The 15,767-nt window shown below is 39.0% G+C and overlaps 1 protein-coding gene across 2 annotated transcripts in view; it reads left to right on the plus strand.

Annotated features, from left to right (window-relative positions):
• Positions 1-15,767, plus strand: part of MCTP2 (multiple C2 and transmembrane domain containing 2) — a 119,114-nt gene that overhangs the window by 47,373 nt on the left and 55,974 nt on the right. The window contains exons 11-15 of one of the 2 annotated variants that reach the window (XM_027688633.1): positions 810-940; positions 7,948-8,134; positions 8,862-8,955; positions 12,702-12,804; positions 14,482-14,584. In XM_027688633.1, the coding sequence (XP_027544434.1) occupies positions 810-940; positions 7,948-8,134; positions 8,862-8,955; positions 12,702-12,804; positions 14,482-14,584 (618 nt within the window). The remainder of the gene's footprint in view (positions 1-809; positions 941-7,947; positions 8,135-8,861; positions 8,956-12,701; positions 12,805-14,481; positions 14,585-15,767) is intronic. The other variant, XM_027688634.1, reaches the window with a different exon arrangement.

Consider the following 15,767-nt stretch of genomic DNA (forward strand, 5'->3'; position numbering starts at 1 on the left):
AGTACAGTGTTGCCTGTAGTGAGTTAATTACTTAAAATTTCTGTCTGGGGTCCAGCAAAAGTTGGGGGCTGGTTCCTTTACACCCTAAGACTTCAAATTGGCAGCACTTCATGTTCTTTCCTGGAGTTTATTCAAATTAAAAAGTATGATCTCTCATGGTTCAGAAAAGCAGACAAGGTGGGAGAAATCTCAGTCATTGTCCAGCTAATCCTGTCTCCTGTTCTCCCAGTGACCATGCTGATGTTGACAGTGGGTAGTGTAGTGTGACACAAGCTGCAAGTGATTTAAGTCCCAATCCAGTTAATACTCGGAGTAACCTGAACACATGAGCAGTCTCGCTGAACAGTTTACAGATATCAAATTAACTGGATATTAAAAATTCCAAATCTGCTCCTTCTTTGCCTGTATCTTACACAAAAGGGTGAAAAATACTGGGTTGGGTTCCTTAATTCATTCAAACTGGTTTCCAGGTGATTTTCCTCAAAAGGGTTATTCTTGATTTCTTCTGGTGTGTGATGTTGGATGATGACCACAGTCTGCGGGAAGTGGAGTTGGTGGGTCCATCCTGCATTTCAGAATTTCTCCAGCCATTCATTGACATCACAGTTGCATATTTCTTATTGAGAGAGAGGAAAGAAAGTATTTAGGAAGATGAGACTGTGTGATGGGCTGGGGACCTTTGGTTGGAAAGACCTTAGTAACTGATGTTCTAACATCCAGCCTTGTTCTGTAGAAGAATTGATATGTACTTTACTGTGGAAATAAGTACTGTTTAAGAAAAGTAAATATTATAACTGCATGTTTTCTAGACACTGTGTAAGAGTGCAAATCCTCAGTGGAGGGAACAGTTTGATTTTCACTACTTCTCTGACAGGAAGGATATGTTGGACATTGAGGTCCGGAGAAAGGATAACAAAAAGCACGAGGAGCTTTTGGGAACGTAAGTTGGGTTTGGCTTAGATTTTTTTTTGGGTGGGGTGGGGTAAGTATGAAAAATAATGTGATTTTTTTTTTAAACTGGTCAATTTATTTTATTCCCAGCATCATAATATATTTTTTTCTCCTTATTCTGGTCATGTCCAGGTTATATTTACATTATGTTTATTAAAACCTGTTAATGGATAATTGATTAGCCACAACCTGAATGCAGAGACACTGAAGCTGACTCTAAAATCCAAAATATTGTGGGAGCTCAGTGGCAGCTGTTTCTGGAGAGCCAATGGCATCAAAGAGGCAGGATTGTCTGTATTTGTATGGTGATATTGCTCCAGATCCTAATGGTGATAGCCCAAGGATCTTTGTGCTCCTTTTGAGACACTGGTATCCTTTTTTTCTGTTTGCACTTTGATGTTGTGTTCTTGTAGTTCTTATAAACTAATGTTTACATATGGGTCTTGCTACCTGGGTTTGCTTTATTTGGGTAATCTCCCCCCCATTGCCACAGAGGACTGATCTCTGTGGGTTTGGGGCTCCACACTCCAGCACAAGCTTATTTGGTTTAAAGCATCATTTTTTGGGAGTAGCCTCACTGGTGATTTATCCATCTCCTGACTGCTGCCAGATCTTGTCCCACTGCATTATTCCAGTACCTGTAGGGAGCCTACGAGAAAAATGGAGAGACTATTTACACATGTAGTGACAGGAAAAGGGGGAGTGGGTTTAAACTGACAGAGTGTAGGTTTAGATTAGATATTAGGAACAAATTTTTCACTGTGACAGTTGTAAGGCACTGGAACAGGTTGCTCAGGGAAGCTGTGGCTGCCCCATCCCTGGAAGTGTCCAAAGCCAGGTTGGACGGGGCTTGGAGCAACCTGGGATAGTGAAAGGTGTCCCTGCCCATGGCAGGGGGTTGGAATGGGATGATCTTTAAGGCCCCTTCTGACCCAAACCATTCTGTGATTCTGTGATATCTTCAAATTCTCAAATACTGGTCTTATGCCACATTGGCAGATGAAACTTTTTGTGAGATAGCAGTCAACCTTTAATTTTGTAAAGGGAATAGAATACGTTTTCTGCTCTTACATCAGAACTTGATGATTCTTATGAGTCCCTTCCAACTTGAGATCTTCTCAATTCTATGATTCCATTCCACTCTATCTCAGTTTGTACAGTGCTGTTTTCCTACTAGTAACTCTACCTTCTTCCTTCTTTTGGCTTGCAGCATTGTCATGTTCCCCAAACTCCATCTGCACTGTTGAGTACATGCAGCAGCATCAAGAACCATTTACCTTCTGGAGCCCCCGTTGGGTCTGCCCATGCTTATCTGCTTGCAGGATCATTGCCACAACCTCTAAATTTCTTGGGGGCTGGGATCCTGCCTGCAATTGTTTGCTGTTCTCACCTGGCCAGGGTTTCACAACTTGCTGACTAAATAAGAGTAACAATAACTCATAAGAACATTCTCTTACTTTAAGCATTCAAATAGTTTGAAACTATTCACTGAGAAGAACAATGCCCTTTGGCTCTACAAATGTTTGTGGTTTTGCAGAGCAGGAAATGCTTTCTGGCTGACTGCTGTTGCTCATCACATGGAGAAGTGGCTGAAGATGAATCTGTTCCTTCCATTCTCACAGTTACTTCCATTACTTCTGATATTCTGTTTAGAGTTAAGAAATGAAGCAGTGGTTGCAGCTTGCCTCAGGTCAGTCTCCCTGATGCCAGAGAAATTCTTCCTTAGGTTTTTCCCATCTTTTTTATTTTTTTTTCTACTGGTTTCTGGCAGGTGATGTTTAGTGTGGCAAAAACTATCAGCAAAATGCTTATTCTGTTAAGTATTGGTGAAGTCTGTGTGTGGCAGATTTACCTTAAAGTAAAGGTAAATCTTCTAGGGTAAATCCCTGGAAGTGTTCAAGACCAGGTTGGATGGGGCCCTGAGCAATCTCGTCTAAAAGAAGGTGCCCCAGCCTGTGGCAGGGGTTGGAACAAGATGATCTTTAAGATCCCTTCCAACCCAAACAATTCTATGATTCTATGTTGAAAGTTATTTTTGATGTCTGTGTGAAGAGAAAAATTTTGCTTTTCTTGTCTTAAGCACAGTAAATTGGCTCTAGCATCAAAACAGGAAAGAAAATATACTAGTTTTTGAAAAACAATTGCAAGAATAGGTAAACACCAAATGCATAATAACAAGTCTTTTTTTTACTATGTAGAAACTTTTGACACCCAATAAATAATATTTTATGAAGAGTTCAAATACAGTCTAATCTGGAAAAGGATTCTATTGGAAAAACAGCATTATGAGGAGCCATGTTTATTGTCTCCATGATTTCCAAGTTGAGTTTTGAGATTTCTGGATTTCACAACATCATTGTAAGAAAGATTCTTTAGTAAAATATTTGTGGGTTACATTCAGTCATAGCACATGCCAGTACAGCCAACTGCCCTCAAATAATTTGCATGGTTTTAAGTAAAAGGCAAAATTTTCTGGATCTGAATTAATAATTTTGTGGTCAGTTTGTGAATAGAGTTAGAATTCGTTATGCTCCTCTCCAGCCTGTTCAGCCTAGAACTATATTGGTTAGACCTTTAACTATATGTATATTTTTAATATTCAAATGAAGTTGGAGATGCTCAAAGCAGAGTCAAATCTGTTAATCCAGGCTGCAGAACTTCTGTGGCTTAAAGACTCCTATGAATTCCTTAAGACCCAGGATTTCATGTAGGATGGATGCCTTACAACCCTGGAACAGGGTTCTCCCAGGCATAGTTTGGTTTCAAGGTAAAAATATTGTTCTTGGAATAGGACCTGAAGTGTCTGTGGAGACTATGGAACATGTAGAATAAGGAATGCCTTGCACCTCTGGTGCTAAACACTAACACCTGGGGTGTTTGTCTGCTGCTGAATTAGTGAGGAAACATTTCATGCCACCCTTTTATCACAAAACAAACCCTCACTGTCAGGTCACATCACAAGCTAAATTATTACATTCGACCTACCTGCAGTCTCCTTAGATTTTCAGCTGGGTCCAATTGCTCTTCCTTGCTTAAAATCCTGCAGCCTTGAGTGGTTCATCTGCAGGGTCTGACACTAAGGAGTGGCTGCATTTTGGTGCTGGATGAAATAATCCCTTTATTTAGTCTGCACAGGACTGTTAGTAACGTTTATTGAGTGCTTTTTGCGTCCTTTGGGATAAGAGGCATGCTATAAACAGGAGACGATGTTAATGTATATTAATAAACAAAGGTGTTAACGTGTGCAGAATTTGTCCAGGCAGAGTTAAATTGTTTATGCCAGGGGTTTAGAGAGTGTTTCTGCATTAAGGGATATGTTTTAAAAAAGAGATGCTGCGGAATGCTGAAGGGTTTTCCTTCACATATTTACCTCAAGGAAGAGATTTTACAAAAGCTGCTAGACTTAAGACCACGAGCTCTGAAACTGGAGTGCATCCAATATCTTTGTGATGAATTCCTCCAGGAAACTGTGTCTTTGCAACAAGAAACAAGCCTTATTTTAAAGACCTTGTTATTGGGATGGAGCAGTGAAATCTACTATGACTGTATCCAAACCTTTAATTTAAATTTCACCAGGTTATGGGATGAATCAGACAACAAAAACTTATCTGTAGAATGAGTCAGAATAAGACCTTATTAATTGTCTCCCTGACACCTGTGGCATTTGAAATTCCTCTTCAAATATTAATCATAGATGCATCTTTCTGGACCCTGTGGTAATGATTCTGACCTCTTTTGTGAAGGGTTTTCAAGAATTGTGCAGGGGCTAGTAAGAGGCTAAGCTCAGCACCTTTTAGTGAAATTTTAACATTTGATTCCCAAATGTACTGTGTAGTGTTCTCAAGTAATATTTCTCTGCAAAATGAATAAAAAAGGGGGGAAAAGTAGCTACAGATGAGGGCTGTAAGTCAAAAGAATAGCTTTAAATGAAAACTAAAGCTGTGGTGTAATCCTCTACAGGACTAGGGGTTAATGTAGAGGTGCAGACCTCAATATTGATCAAGAGGAGGAAGGAAAGCATTTAATTAATCGTGGTTAAAAAAAAGAAAGGTGCTACATTTGTGTGCACAATGCACTCAACTTACATAACTGCATCCCCTACGGATCTTACATACAGCCACGTGTGTGAAAGATTATACCTGAATTCAATTTGTAAGATGACCACAAGCAGAGCTATTCTATTCTGAAATAGTATTACTGTGTTGAGAATTTAACTTGGGAGATCATTTGCATCACGTAAAATACAAATAATCTGAGAGTTTCGCCCTTTGCATTCAGATCAGACAACCTTTAAGCAAAAAGTAGATTACCTCCATTAGTTTTATTCTGTGCCCATCATGATAGTCTCTTACCACTTTCTTCTGAAATAATTATCTTTAATAAGGTCTTGCAGATAGAAAGCTGAGAAAGAAGGAAAGGAATAGTTTCTGTTTCGGGAGGATGAGGGAGGTAGTTTGGAAATCATTAGACTCGTTTTAATAGTGTAGAGGCATTTGTGTGGAAACTGCTGAATTTATATAGTAAATTGAGTGTCTAATTGTTTTACCAAGCTGCATTCTTTTCAGTCTGATCAATTATGTTGTATAACCTAAATGAAATAGATTCTTTTTTTTCTTAAGCCTTTTGCCATTTGCAAGTGCAAATGTGGATTTTCTTTTCAGTTCCTCATAAGAAAATACAGAGTGAATTTTGCTTTCTCTCACCTTGAGTGAACACAGATGTTTTAAGGAAGTTGGTTTGCACAGAAATTGGACATGATTTGAGGAAGAAATGCTTATACACCATCTCCTGCTGTTCTCCCCTCCACATGTGCATCCCTCCTACCCCCACATCCTTATACTCCATCTTTTCTTTGAACTTTGGTTATTCAAATTCTTTTACTAAGAGAAACAATTCCAATATGCAAAAACAAGCTAGAATTATATTTAACTTTGCCTTCGAGATATGAGAGATTTCTGAGGTTATCTATTGGTAGGAGATGCACCATTTTCTGAACAAGTTGTCTTTTCTCTCTTATCCCATGGAAAGTTTTTAACATAAAAAACAATTGCAGCTTTTCCCAGTTGTGGACTGTGTTGAGTGGGTGGTGTATGAAATGCTGACGTGGGAGACATGGCCTCTGTTGCCAGCTGAACCACAGACCAGCTGGGAGACCTTGAGATTTCCCCTCTCCTTCCTTCAGTTTCTTCATCTGAAAAAAAATAAAACTAAACCCCAAGATAATGATACATTCCCCTTTTTGTGCTGATACCCAAAGTTCAGTGAAACTGCTGCGGTCTGAGGTGCAACGGTGTTAATGCAGCCAAGGTGACGTTGACCTCCAGTGGGGAAGTGATAAGGTCTTTTTCTCAAATAAAAATAAGGTCTTTTTCTCTCTCTTTGTTGTTGTTTTGTTTTCCTTTCTGCTGTAACTTTTCCTGTCATATCTTTGTGAGGAGTCTAGGCGTAGCAATGAGTTTAAAACGCAACCTCTCACACTTGGAAATGGTGTTGAGAGGCAGCCTACGCGCCGAGCCGTCTTGGTACTCTGCCTGGTTTATTTTCCTTCTCTTTCAAAGCACTTGAAAGCAGTTAATAAGAGTAAACTTGAAACCTGTTGTACATCCAGTGGAGTGTACAGCAAAGAGCACACTTAAGGCAAAGTCATTCCTGTTGATTGTGGTCAGAGGAAGCTTAAAGAGTCATGTTTTAATACACGGTGCTACTGGATGACTTTCAAACTCATCAGAGCAATGGCTTTTACTTCATAACACTGTTTCTTGGGTTTTCAGCCTGAAATGTTTTCAGATTTTTTTTTTCACCCCCTTTAGCATTCACAGAAAATAGGCTGTTAAGAAGCGGAAAGCATGCAATTTATAGCAGATGGGTATAAACTGCTCCAGCTCTACTACTGGAATGGGATCAATCAGGAACACTACATGCACCATTTACCCAGAAGAAACCCACCTGGGGGAGCCCTGTGGAATTTTAGCCTATTAAGACAACACCTTAACAAGTTTAGTTTAAATAAAAACTTGTCGGCAGGCATTAAGCGGAGCAAAAGCTCTCGCTCTCCATCATCCGCTCGCCGTCGCTTTGAGAAATGTGACTCCTCTTGCAATGTGGCAACGAACTCCCTCCTTCCTAATTTTTTCCTTTTTTTTCTTTTTTTCCCCTTTTTCATCTGTAACTTTTGTTCAGCCTGTCCTTAAAAGCCAGGCCCCACAGAGGTTCAAAAAAGTTCCACTCCATTTACTGGACTTCTAAATAGAAGGCATTTAGCCGAGCCAAGTGATTAGGCTTTTTGTTGTGTTTAACCGCTCCCTTCGTGTATAACTGGCTGCCTGGTGATCTCTCTGCTTTAGCCCATGCTCATCTTCTATTATTGTCTCTTTATGAATGTTTTTCCTTTATCGTCCTTATTTTTATTTTTGGGGGAAGTATCAGGTTAATGATACATATTATGTGCAGGGAGTGGGGTGGGGGAGGACTTTTAAGGCAATCCTTCCCTTTGGGAAATAGTACACTGAAAATGTAGCTCTAGTAAGGCTTGTAAAAGAGATTGGGGCATACAGTATAATGTAGCATAAAATGGAGAATGTGACTTTAAAGAAACTAATCTATTTTAGGCTAATGTTTTAAATTTTGCGTTTGCCTCTTTTCTTTTCCCCCAGGTGAAATAAAATTGTGTTTCGAATCCATCACAAAACACTGGGGGATTTTAGAGGGGAAGTGAGGCAGGCCAGAGTTAAGTTTTCCTCCTGTACTTGCAGCCCATACCTTTTACCTCTCCTTCCCAGTAGACAGACCAGAAAGCAAAACTTGACAGTAAGTGAGATAGAAATTGGCTAACTGTTTTCCCATTTTTAATTTTGGGACTTTTTTTGCATTCTTTTCATCCTGAACAAGCAATAAGTTTTGATGCCTGCTTGCTACTAAAATCAATATAAATGTTGCTTCATAATTTTTTTCCCCCCATCTCCTTTTTCTTGTTAACCCTTGGCAATGTTGTTCTAGGTGCCAAGTTGACATTACTGCCCTGCCCATGAAGCAGACCAATCGCCTAGAGCTGCCTCTGGAAAAACATCCAGGGTCCCTGCTGATGCTGATTGCTGTTGCCCCATGCACAGGAGTTTCTATCTCTGATCTGTGTGTCTGTCCTTTGGGAGACCCCAGCGAACGGCAACAGATTTCTCAGCGTTATGTGAGTTTGTGTTTACTTTTTTGTTGTTTGTTTTTTTTTTTCTCTCCTTTAGTTTTGAAAGTAGCCAAAATCGCAGGAAAAAAATAAATTCTCCAGTCATAATAATATGTCTCCTACCAAAGAAAACTATTATGTGGTAGAGTTATTACATTTGGAACGACAAGGAGATGGGCAGAGCAGATAGACCCAAGCAATTTGGCTGTTTGTATTTGTTGAGTTTTAAACTAATGCTGTTCTTTGCAAATTTGAATTGTATTAAGAGATTATCATGCAGAATGAGACACTGAATATCATTAAGAGATCATAATATACTTAGCTTCATTTCCTCCTTTGGAGAGGCTATTTTCTGGACTTTCAACTGTTGGAAGATAAAACTATATGATGGCTTCCACGTCCTCAAAAGCTGGCCAAGAAGGAATAAGTGTATCTCAGTGTGCCAGGAGAGGTTCAGATTGGATATTAGGAAACATTTCTTCACCAAAATGGTTGTCAGGCATTGGAACAGGCTGCCCAGGGAAGGGGTTTAGTCATCAGCACTGGAGGTATTTAGAAGATGTGTAGATGTGGTTTAGTGGTGGGCTTGGCAGTGTTGTGTTAATGGGTGGACTTGATCTCAGAGCTTATTTCCAACCTAATTGATTCTGTGATAAGTTATTTATTAGTTCAATAGTTTCTGTTTCTTACTGAATTACAGACAAAATATATCTTTATACTTTCCTCCTTGCAGTGCATAAAGAATTCCTTTCGGGACATAAAGGACATTGGCTTCTTACAAGTCAAAGTTTTAAAGGCAGTGGACCTGTTGGCAGCAGATTTTTCAGGTATTTTGTTTCTATTTTGCAGCATATGATGCTATAATATATTGCAAGTGATAGTTAGACTTTGTGCAGTACTGTCAGTGGATCAAGGAAAAGTAAATCTTCCCATCATTTCACCAGCTGTGAAATCTGCCTTGAGGAACTGAGATACCAAATGGTTTTGAATGCCAAAAGTATGTGGGAAGGTCCAGTGGATGGAGGTCTTCATTTCCCTTTAGATCTGAGCAATATGACAGATACCTTTACAACAGCACATCATGCTAAGTGTTTTTTCCAGCAGGAATATGTAAAATAAGTGTTAATATAAAGTGATGGTGCCTGCAAAGCACCTGCAAAGCAAAGCCTCTCCATCTTTTATCAGGTGTCTTGTGAGTTTGGAGCAAAACTGAAAGATTTTGGGGGTGTCTGACATGGTGCTGGGTGTGTGGGTTTGGGTGATGCTGCAGGCTGTCACCTGAAAAAGAAAGCTTGTCAGCAATGGGGGTGTGAGTGTGATGGTTTCTCTCACAGCTTATATGAGGCTTCAATTTGGAATGACCCTTGTGGTGCTCTTACTCCACAAAAAGGATGGATTTTCTACTCAGCTGTACCTCAACTTGTGACTGGTCCTGACAGCAATGGACACTAACACCTTTTAAAACCACAACTTTATATTGTCCCTCCAGGGAAGGTCTAGGGGATTGATACTTCTCTGTAGTGACTGCCTGGATATTATTATTTTTATTAGCAACTTCTCCAGGATTCTGGAGACCTTTTAATTCCCCTCTGTATCTCGCAGCAGCTCATAATTCACAGACACAGCATTGTGTGTTGTGTATTTGCTGACATAGTCATTTTTTTAAGATAACTTGTTGATAAAGGCAGGAAAGATGCTAGAGAAAAAACACTCTTGCCCCATTCCCTCGTATTTGTGAGGGAATTGTTACATAAGAGAATGTTGCTCCTAAAATAAGGAGCAAAGCAGAAAGCCTACAATTAATCATGGTACTATGTCAGTGCTATTTTCAATTCACTACTTAATCCTGAAGTGGAAGAAAAAGGGTAGTGTAGAGAGCAGTACTTTGAGGAACTGAAGAACTTAATTTGAAAACAAACAGAAAACCTGCCAATAATGAAAGGAAACTTGCAAACAAACCCATTTCTAAATTGACATAATGTGTATGTCCATATATTAGTAGTGTAACTGCACCTTACTGACTAATTTAATAAGTGTAGCACAGCAAAGCAGAACCTTTGGCACATGGCAAGGCTGGGGCTATCTACAAATATATGAGATTTTAATATAGCCAGTGTTCATGGAAAGAGCTGAGCCCGGAAGGTTATTTACCCTTTGGAAAACTTTGCTGATGCTAAAGCAGTTTCATCAGTGATAGATTTGGCCCCCTTTCCCTCAGTACTTAAACAGGAGCATGTGGGTGGATAATGAACATTGGAAGAGACACGCAGGTTCTTGATTCTGCAATTCAAAGACTTTTCATACGGAGTATGTGACACACATTCCTTGTGCATAGCACAGAATGAAATTCTGCTTAAGTAAAAGGTTACTCAGTCTGTCATTATATTCAAAATAACCCAGGCTTTGAGCCTGATTCATGAAGCAAATGACAAATTGTTTTTCAATGGCAGTGCTGAAAATATCCTAGTATTATGCTGTAATAGACCCACCAAATTGCAAAAGGATGCAGCCATTTTAGGTAAAAATAGCATAATTTCTGATCGTGAAATGAGAGACATAAAGATTAATTATCTGTTCTGAGCCATTCATAAATGATTAGTGCAGCAATTATGGGCTTCCATAATAGAGCCCTCCTAGAGCAGTGCCATATTTCCTGCACTGCCAAGGAGACTGCTCAGATTTATTGTTATTGATAAAAGTAAATTCAAAGTCCAGCTAAAAATCTGATAAAGGGAAAATGACAGAGACAATCAGAGGTACAAAGATTTCTAAGGGTTAATGGAGGAGCAGTGTGAGCAGTGTTCCCTCCCTGTCCTGTCCCATAATCTTATGTCCATGAACTTTTGCAGACCAGTCGTGATGATGAGTGTAATGCCACCTTATACCTTATTCCCATAGTAAAGATTGGATCTTGGTGTGATTGGGATTTCTGTTGTCAGTTGCTTGTGTGTCAGCATTATAGATTTTAATTGCAAGTTTTCAGCCTGCTATAATAATAGCAATTAGAAAACACAGAGTATCTGCTTTGGTTTTGAACAGTGTTTTGAAAATCCATATTTCACTGTTCATAAATGTCAGGCTAGTTTCCACACAGCTGTATCATACATGTAGAAGCTCTTCAGCCACAGCTAGCCCAATTTGAGCCTTCCATACTTTTATGTTCCTAGATAATAGTTTTGTTGACGTGGAAATGACTTTTTCTGCTTTGTTGGATGTTTTCTGTGTACGCATGAGAGTTCTTCTCAAACACTGCATTTGCTCACTGACCAAAAAATAGCATTCAGAATACCAAATTATACAGTGGGATTGTTTTTGGCATATACCAGTTTGCATTTCAAGCAGTTTCTCTGAAAGGCTACATGCATTTTCCACACTTATCAGGGAATGGGCATGTAAGCTGAAAAGGAGAAGACAAATAGATTCCAGTGATACACATGGTCTTTAAACTTTACCAGTATTGACTAGTTAATACCCACTGTTTACATACTGAAAACATTCCTGTTTAGTTTTTAAACTTCTCAGAGTAAGACCCTTAAGAACTCTGCATTAATAATACCAAAAATAAGGATTAGGGAGAAGACAACTTTTGCTTAGATATCTTGTTTGTCTGCTGTCTAAATCCCTGCATTGCTGACATATTTAGTTGCCTACATAGAAGTTAGGCTGGGATGTCTGTGGCTGAGTTGTACATGAGCACTGGAGATGAGATTCAGATACTGAGCCAGACGTGCTGATAAGGGGCACTGTGTTCATGATGGAAACTGCTGAGCTGCAATAAGTTGGGAAAGCTACAGATTCATGTAATGTGAGCTATCAAAAAATACATTAGCCAACATGTCCTCACCATAATAGGTTCCATGTTGAGATCCTTCTTTTGAGAGGAGGTTGGGTTTTTTTGTTGTTTTGTGGGGGTTTCCTCTGTTTGTTTGCTGTAAGTGTGATATCTGGTTCATGCATGGATTCTCCACTTGATGTTGGGTTCTGTTTAAACTGTGACACGGTGTGGAGTCTTCATGGCTTCAAGGACTTGCTCACACGGAACTAATTGAAGAAATGCTGCTGATTCAGTCGTTGTCGTGCTTCTTTTCTCATGGTGTGGATACTTAATCCTGTAATCAACTGAAGGAGACCACAAGCCCTAAGGAGAGGATAAAACAGAGAGTGTAACTGCAGCACTGATGATTCCCTGGCTCAGAATGATGGTACTGCTTTCATAATGTCATCTGAGTAATTGTCAGCATGAACAGATTTTTCTTGCTGTAAAGATTTAGAGATGATTCAGTTTAAGTCTCAGATTTCAGGTGTTAGAATGAAGCCCCCTGAATGAATTACAAGGTAAGTGTTAGAGTTTCTGGAACTGGGGGTGAATCAGAGATACTGTTTATTCAGCAAGCCATTAAAGCAGAACGAAGCACTTTGCAGTTGTCTTAATGAATCTAATTTTATTTGACCAATCACTTTCTCAGCCCTACCGCAAAGAAAGACCCTGCATGCTAAATACCAGAACAGTTCCACTTAATTTTTCTTCTCTCTCTCCTTTTTTTTTTTTTTAACCTATCTGATCTTCTCCTAGGCAAAAGTGATCCTTTCTGTGTATTAGAGCTGGGAAACGACATGCTTCAAACACACACTGTTTACAAGAACCTCAATCCAGAGTGGAACAAAGTTTTCACATTGTAAGTGGATTGCTTTTGAAACCATGCTGCAACTGCAGTTAGCAGCTTAACTAGAAAAGCTATTGACTTTGGGAAAATACAAAGGTCAAGTTTAAGATATGTCATTTTTTTCATAGTCAGAGAGGATGTTGGAGAAATCTCAAATATAACTTAATTAAAGCCTTTTGCCTTTTACTAGTTCTTGCATGGAGTTTATTAATAGAAGTCATTAAAAGAAAAATTACTGTGATATTTATAGGAAGAATCATGAGTAGACATAATGGAGTCATAGCTGGATCCAAGAGATAATGTAGCAGAAAGTTGAGACCAGATACTCACGCCTACATTTTCCGTATATTAAAATAAAATATGTTTCATTGAACCCTGGTAGAATCCTTGTTGAATTTGAAGTAAGCAGAAAATTAGAGCTCATGTTGTTTTTGGTAAATCTTCTGAATTTAAACTGGTCAAACACACTTCAAATTAGAAGCATAATTTTTTTATGGAAATCAAAGTATTCTTTTTTCTTTTGGTGACTTTATTAATAACAAAAGTTATAATTTAGCTATTGCTTTAAATCAGCACAATTTTTTAATCTTACTTTATGCTGACAAAGATTTTTGTGAATAAGTGAACAAGATATACATTTCCAAGACTGTTGCAGTTTGTGCAAGGAAAGCAACCACAAGGGCTGGCGATGGAGCATTTATGACATTTGCATCTGTCCACTGGAAGAACAGTTTGAGAACGATGAACTTCTTGCAAAAGCAGCATTCATAAATATTAGGCTGGATGAGAACACAGTAAAAAGTATCTGATTTGTTTTATAGAAATACCTTGCTGGGTTTCTGTTTAATTCCTGGGTGCAGCTGAGAGATTGTTTCTTGGAGTCCGTTCTCTAACTTTGTTTTCAAGAAGCTTCCTCTCATCAGTGTTTTTTCTGAGATTGTGCCAGCAGATGAGTCCTGTTGGATGTTCAGCCAGCAAAATAAATCCAATAAGATTCCAAATTTATTTTATTAAAAAGGAAGGTTTGTGTCTGTACTTCCTGTGGGTCTCAGGAATGTCATGTACAGACTATCTCTAACTTTCTTACTAATGTTGCATGGATAATCCAAGCACCAGAACTGCTGAGGCAGTGGGGCACTCCCATCTCTCCTTAGATTTTTGTCCATTAAAAAAAAATGAATTAAACACCTTAAAAGCTATTGATATTTTAGATTTATTTTGGAGCAGTGTGAATTGTTTTGTGTGGTGAGTCCATTTCATCTGGAGCATTCAAAGCCACCAGAAAACCTTTCCCATCATATTTAAACTTTCTGCAACACACTTATCTTTGTGTGTGTCACTGTGCAGTTTTAATGCAATGAAGCCTGGTTTTGAATTCAGCCCTTGACCTCTCCCGCTCACCAGCTTTCTCTGTTGGAGAGCTGAGTTTTACATTGATAGCATTGCCAATACACACAGAAAATGTCACTGTCTGGTAGTGTTTCCACTTAGTTATGGGACTGAAACATGAGGGGAAAGCTTGGGAAATATCTGTAATTTGATTCATTTTGGGGGGAATTTAATTAAATTCTAGTTTTATACTCCAAGGTAATACAAACTTAATTAGTAAAACAGAATTCTCAGATCTTTGTGGAGGAAACTGTGTGCATGTACATTATTTTTTTGTGTGTCTGTACTTTTCTGTTGCAGCCCTATTAAAGATATTCATGATGTTCTGGAAGTGACAGTGTTTGATGAAGATGGAGATAAACCCCCTGATTTTCTTGGAAAAGTTGCCATCCCTTTGCTGTCTGTAAGTTACCTTTACCACATGTATCATTCAAACGTTGATGGATTTGCTGGGGACAAGTTGCATGTCTTTTCCCCATGGCACAAAGCAACACAGTTTTAGAGATAAACAGGTTTTGTGATCTGTACATGCCTTAGTTGGCAGTGTTTATAGTTCTCCTTAGTGTAACGAGCATTGTCAGCCCATTTTAGTACAAATTTGTTTGATTGGGAAGAAAATTGCAGAAATGTCTGTGTTTCATCAGCCCTATAAGCCATGTAGGTCTGAAAACATAATTGAGTTGTTCTGTATGTTTCCACATCATCTTCTGAAGGTAACATTTTAAGCATGTCTTTGTTCCGTCTTGCTTCTTTTTACTCCATGGAAGTAATTGCACATCACAGTAGGATTGACTAGAGATAGCTGTTGTTATTGGCACAGCTGAATAAAATTACCTAAAAGGGGTGTTTTCCACTCCATAGTGCTTTTAAAGACTGGTGGCTTTTGTTCTGTAAACAAATATGTGAGGAGTGAGCGCTACCATGGGAGTATAAAATCAAAACTGGAAACAAAGAGAGCTCATGGGAAAGTGGTTGCTCTGGAGATTAAGGAGAGTTGAAGCTTTTTTCAGAAACAGCCAAAAAAGGCCAGGCTAAAGAGAGTGGAACATGAAAGGGTCATTAAAAGACTTTAATAGAGAAACGGGGCGAAAGCAGCTTTGTGTTTGGTAAGACTGATTTAATTTTGAAACAAGGCTGGTAATAATAATAAGTAAACCAGATCAAGAGGATGTAAACAGCTCCATGTGTATGTGCAGTGTCACAGAAGATTCTGGTAGTTTTTACAGTAACATTTAGGAAGAACTTTCTATGCTCTGACTTATTAAATCAGTTAGTAGATGAGGCTTGAAACATCATGGGACTCTTGTGTCATATTAGTCAAGTCGTGTAAACACGTTTAACTGTAGGCACGGGGGTTTCCACGAGTTTTGAGGCAGAGATGCTTTGCAGTAGGTTCCCTGTGCAGAGGAGAGGATGTGACAGGTATTTGCACAGTGAGTTACTGCGTTGAGCCCTGTACAAACATTTGTGGTGGTGATTTTTTGTACAAACATCATGGTGTGATTCTTGGGGTTGTCCTGTGCAGGGCCAGGAGTTGGCCTCAGTGATCCTTATGGGTCCCTTTCAAATCAGGATATTCTGTGATG

Source organism: Neopelma chrysocephalum, unplaced genomic scaffold (assembly GCF_003984885.1).
Source record: "Neopelma chrysocephalum unplaced genomic scaffold, ASM398488v2 Primary Assembly neopelma1_75, whole genome shotgun sequence".
Classification (NCBI taxonomy): domain Eukaryota; kingdom Metazoa; phylum Chordata; class Aves; order Passeriformes; family Pipridae; genus Neopelma; species Neopelma chrysocephalum.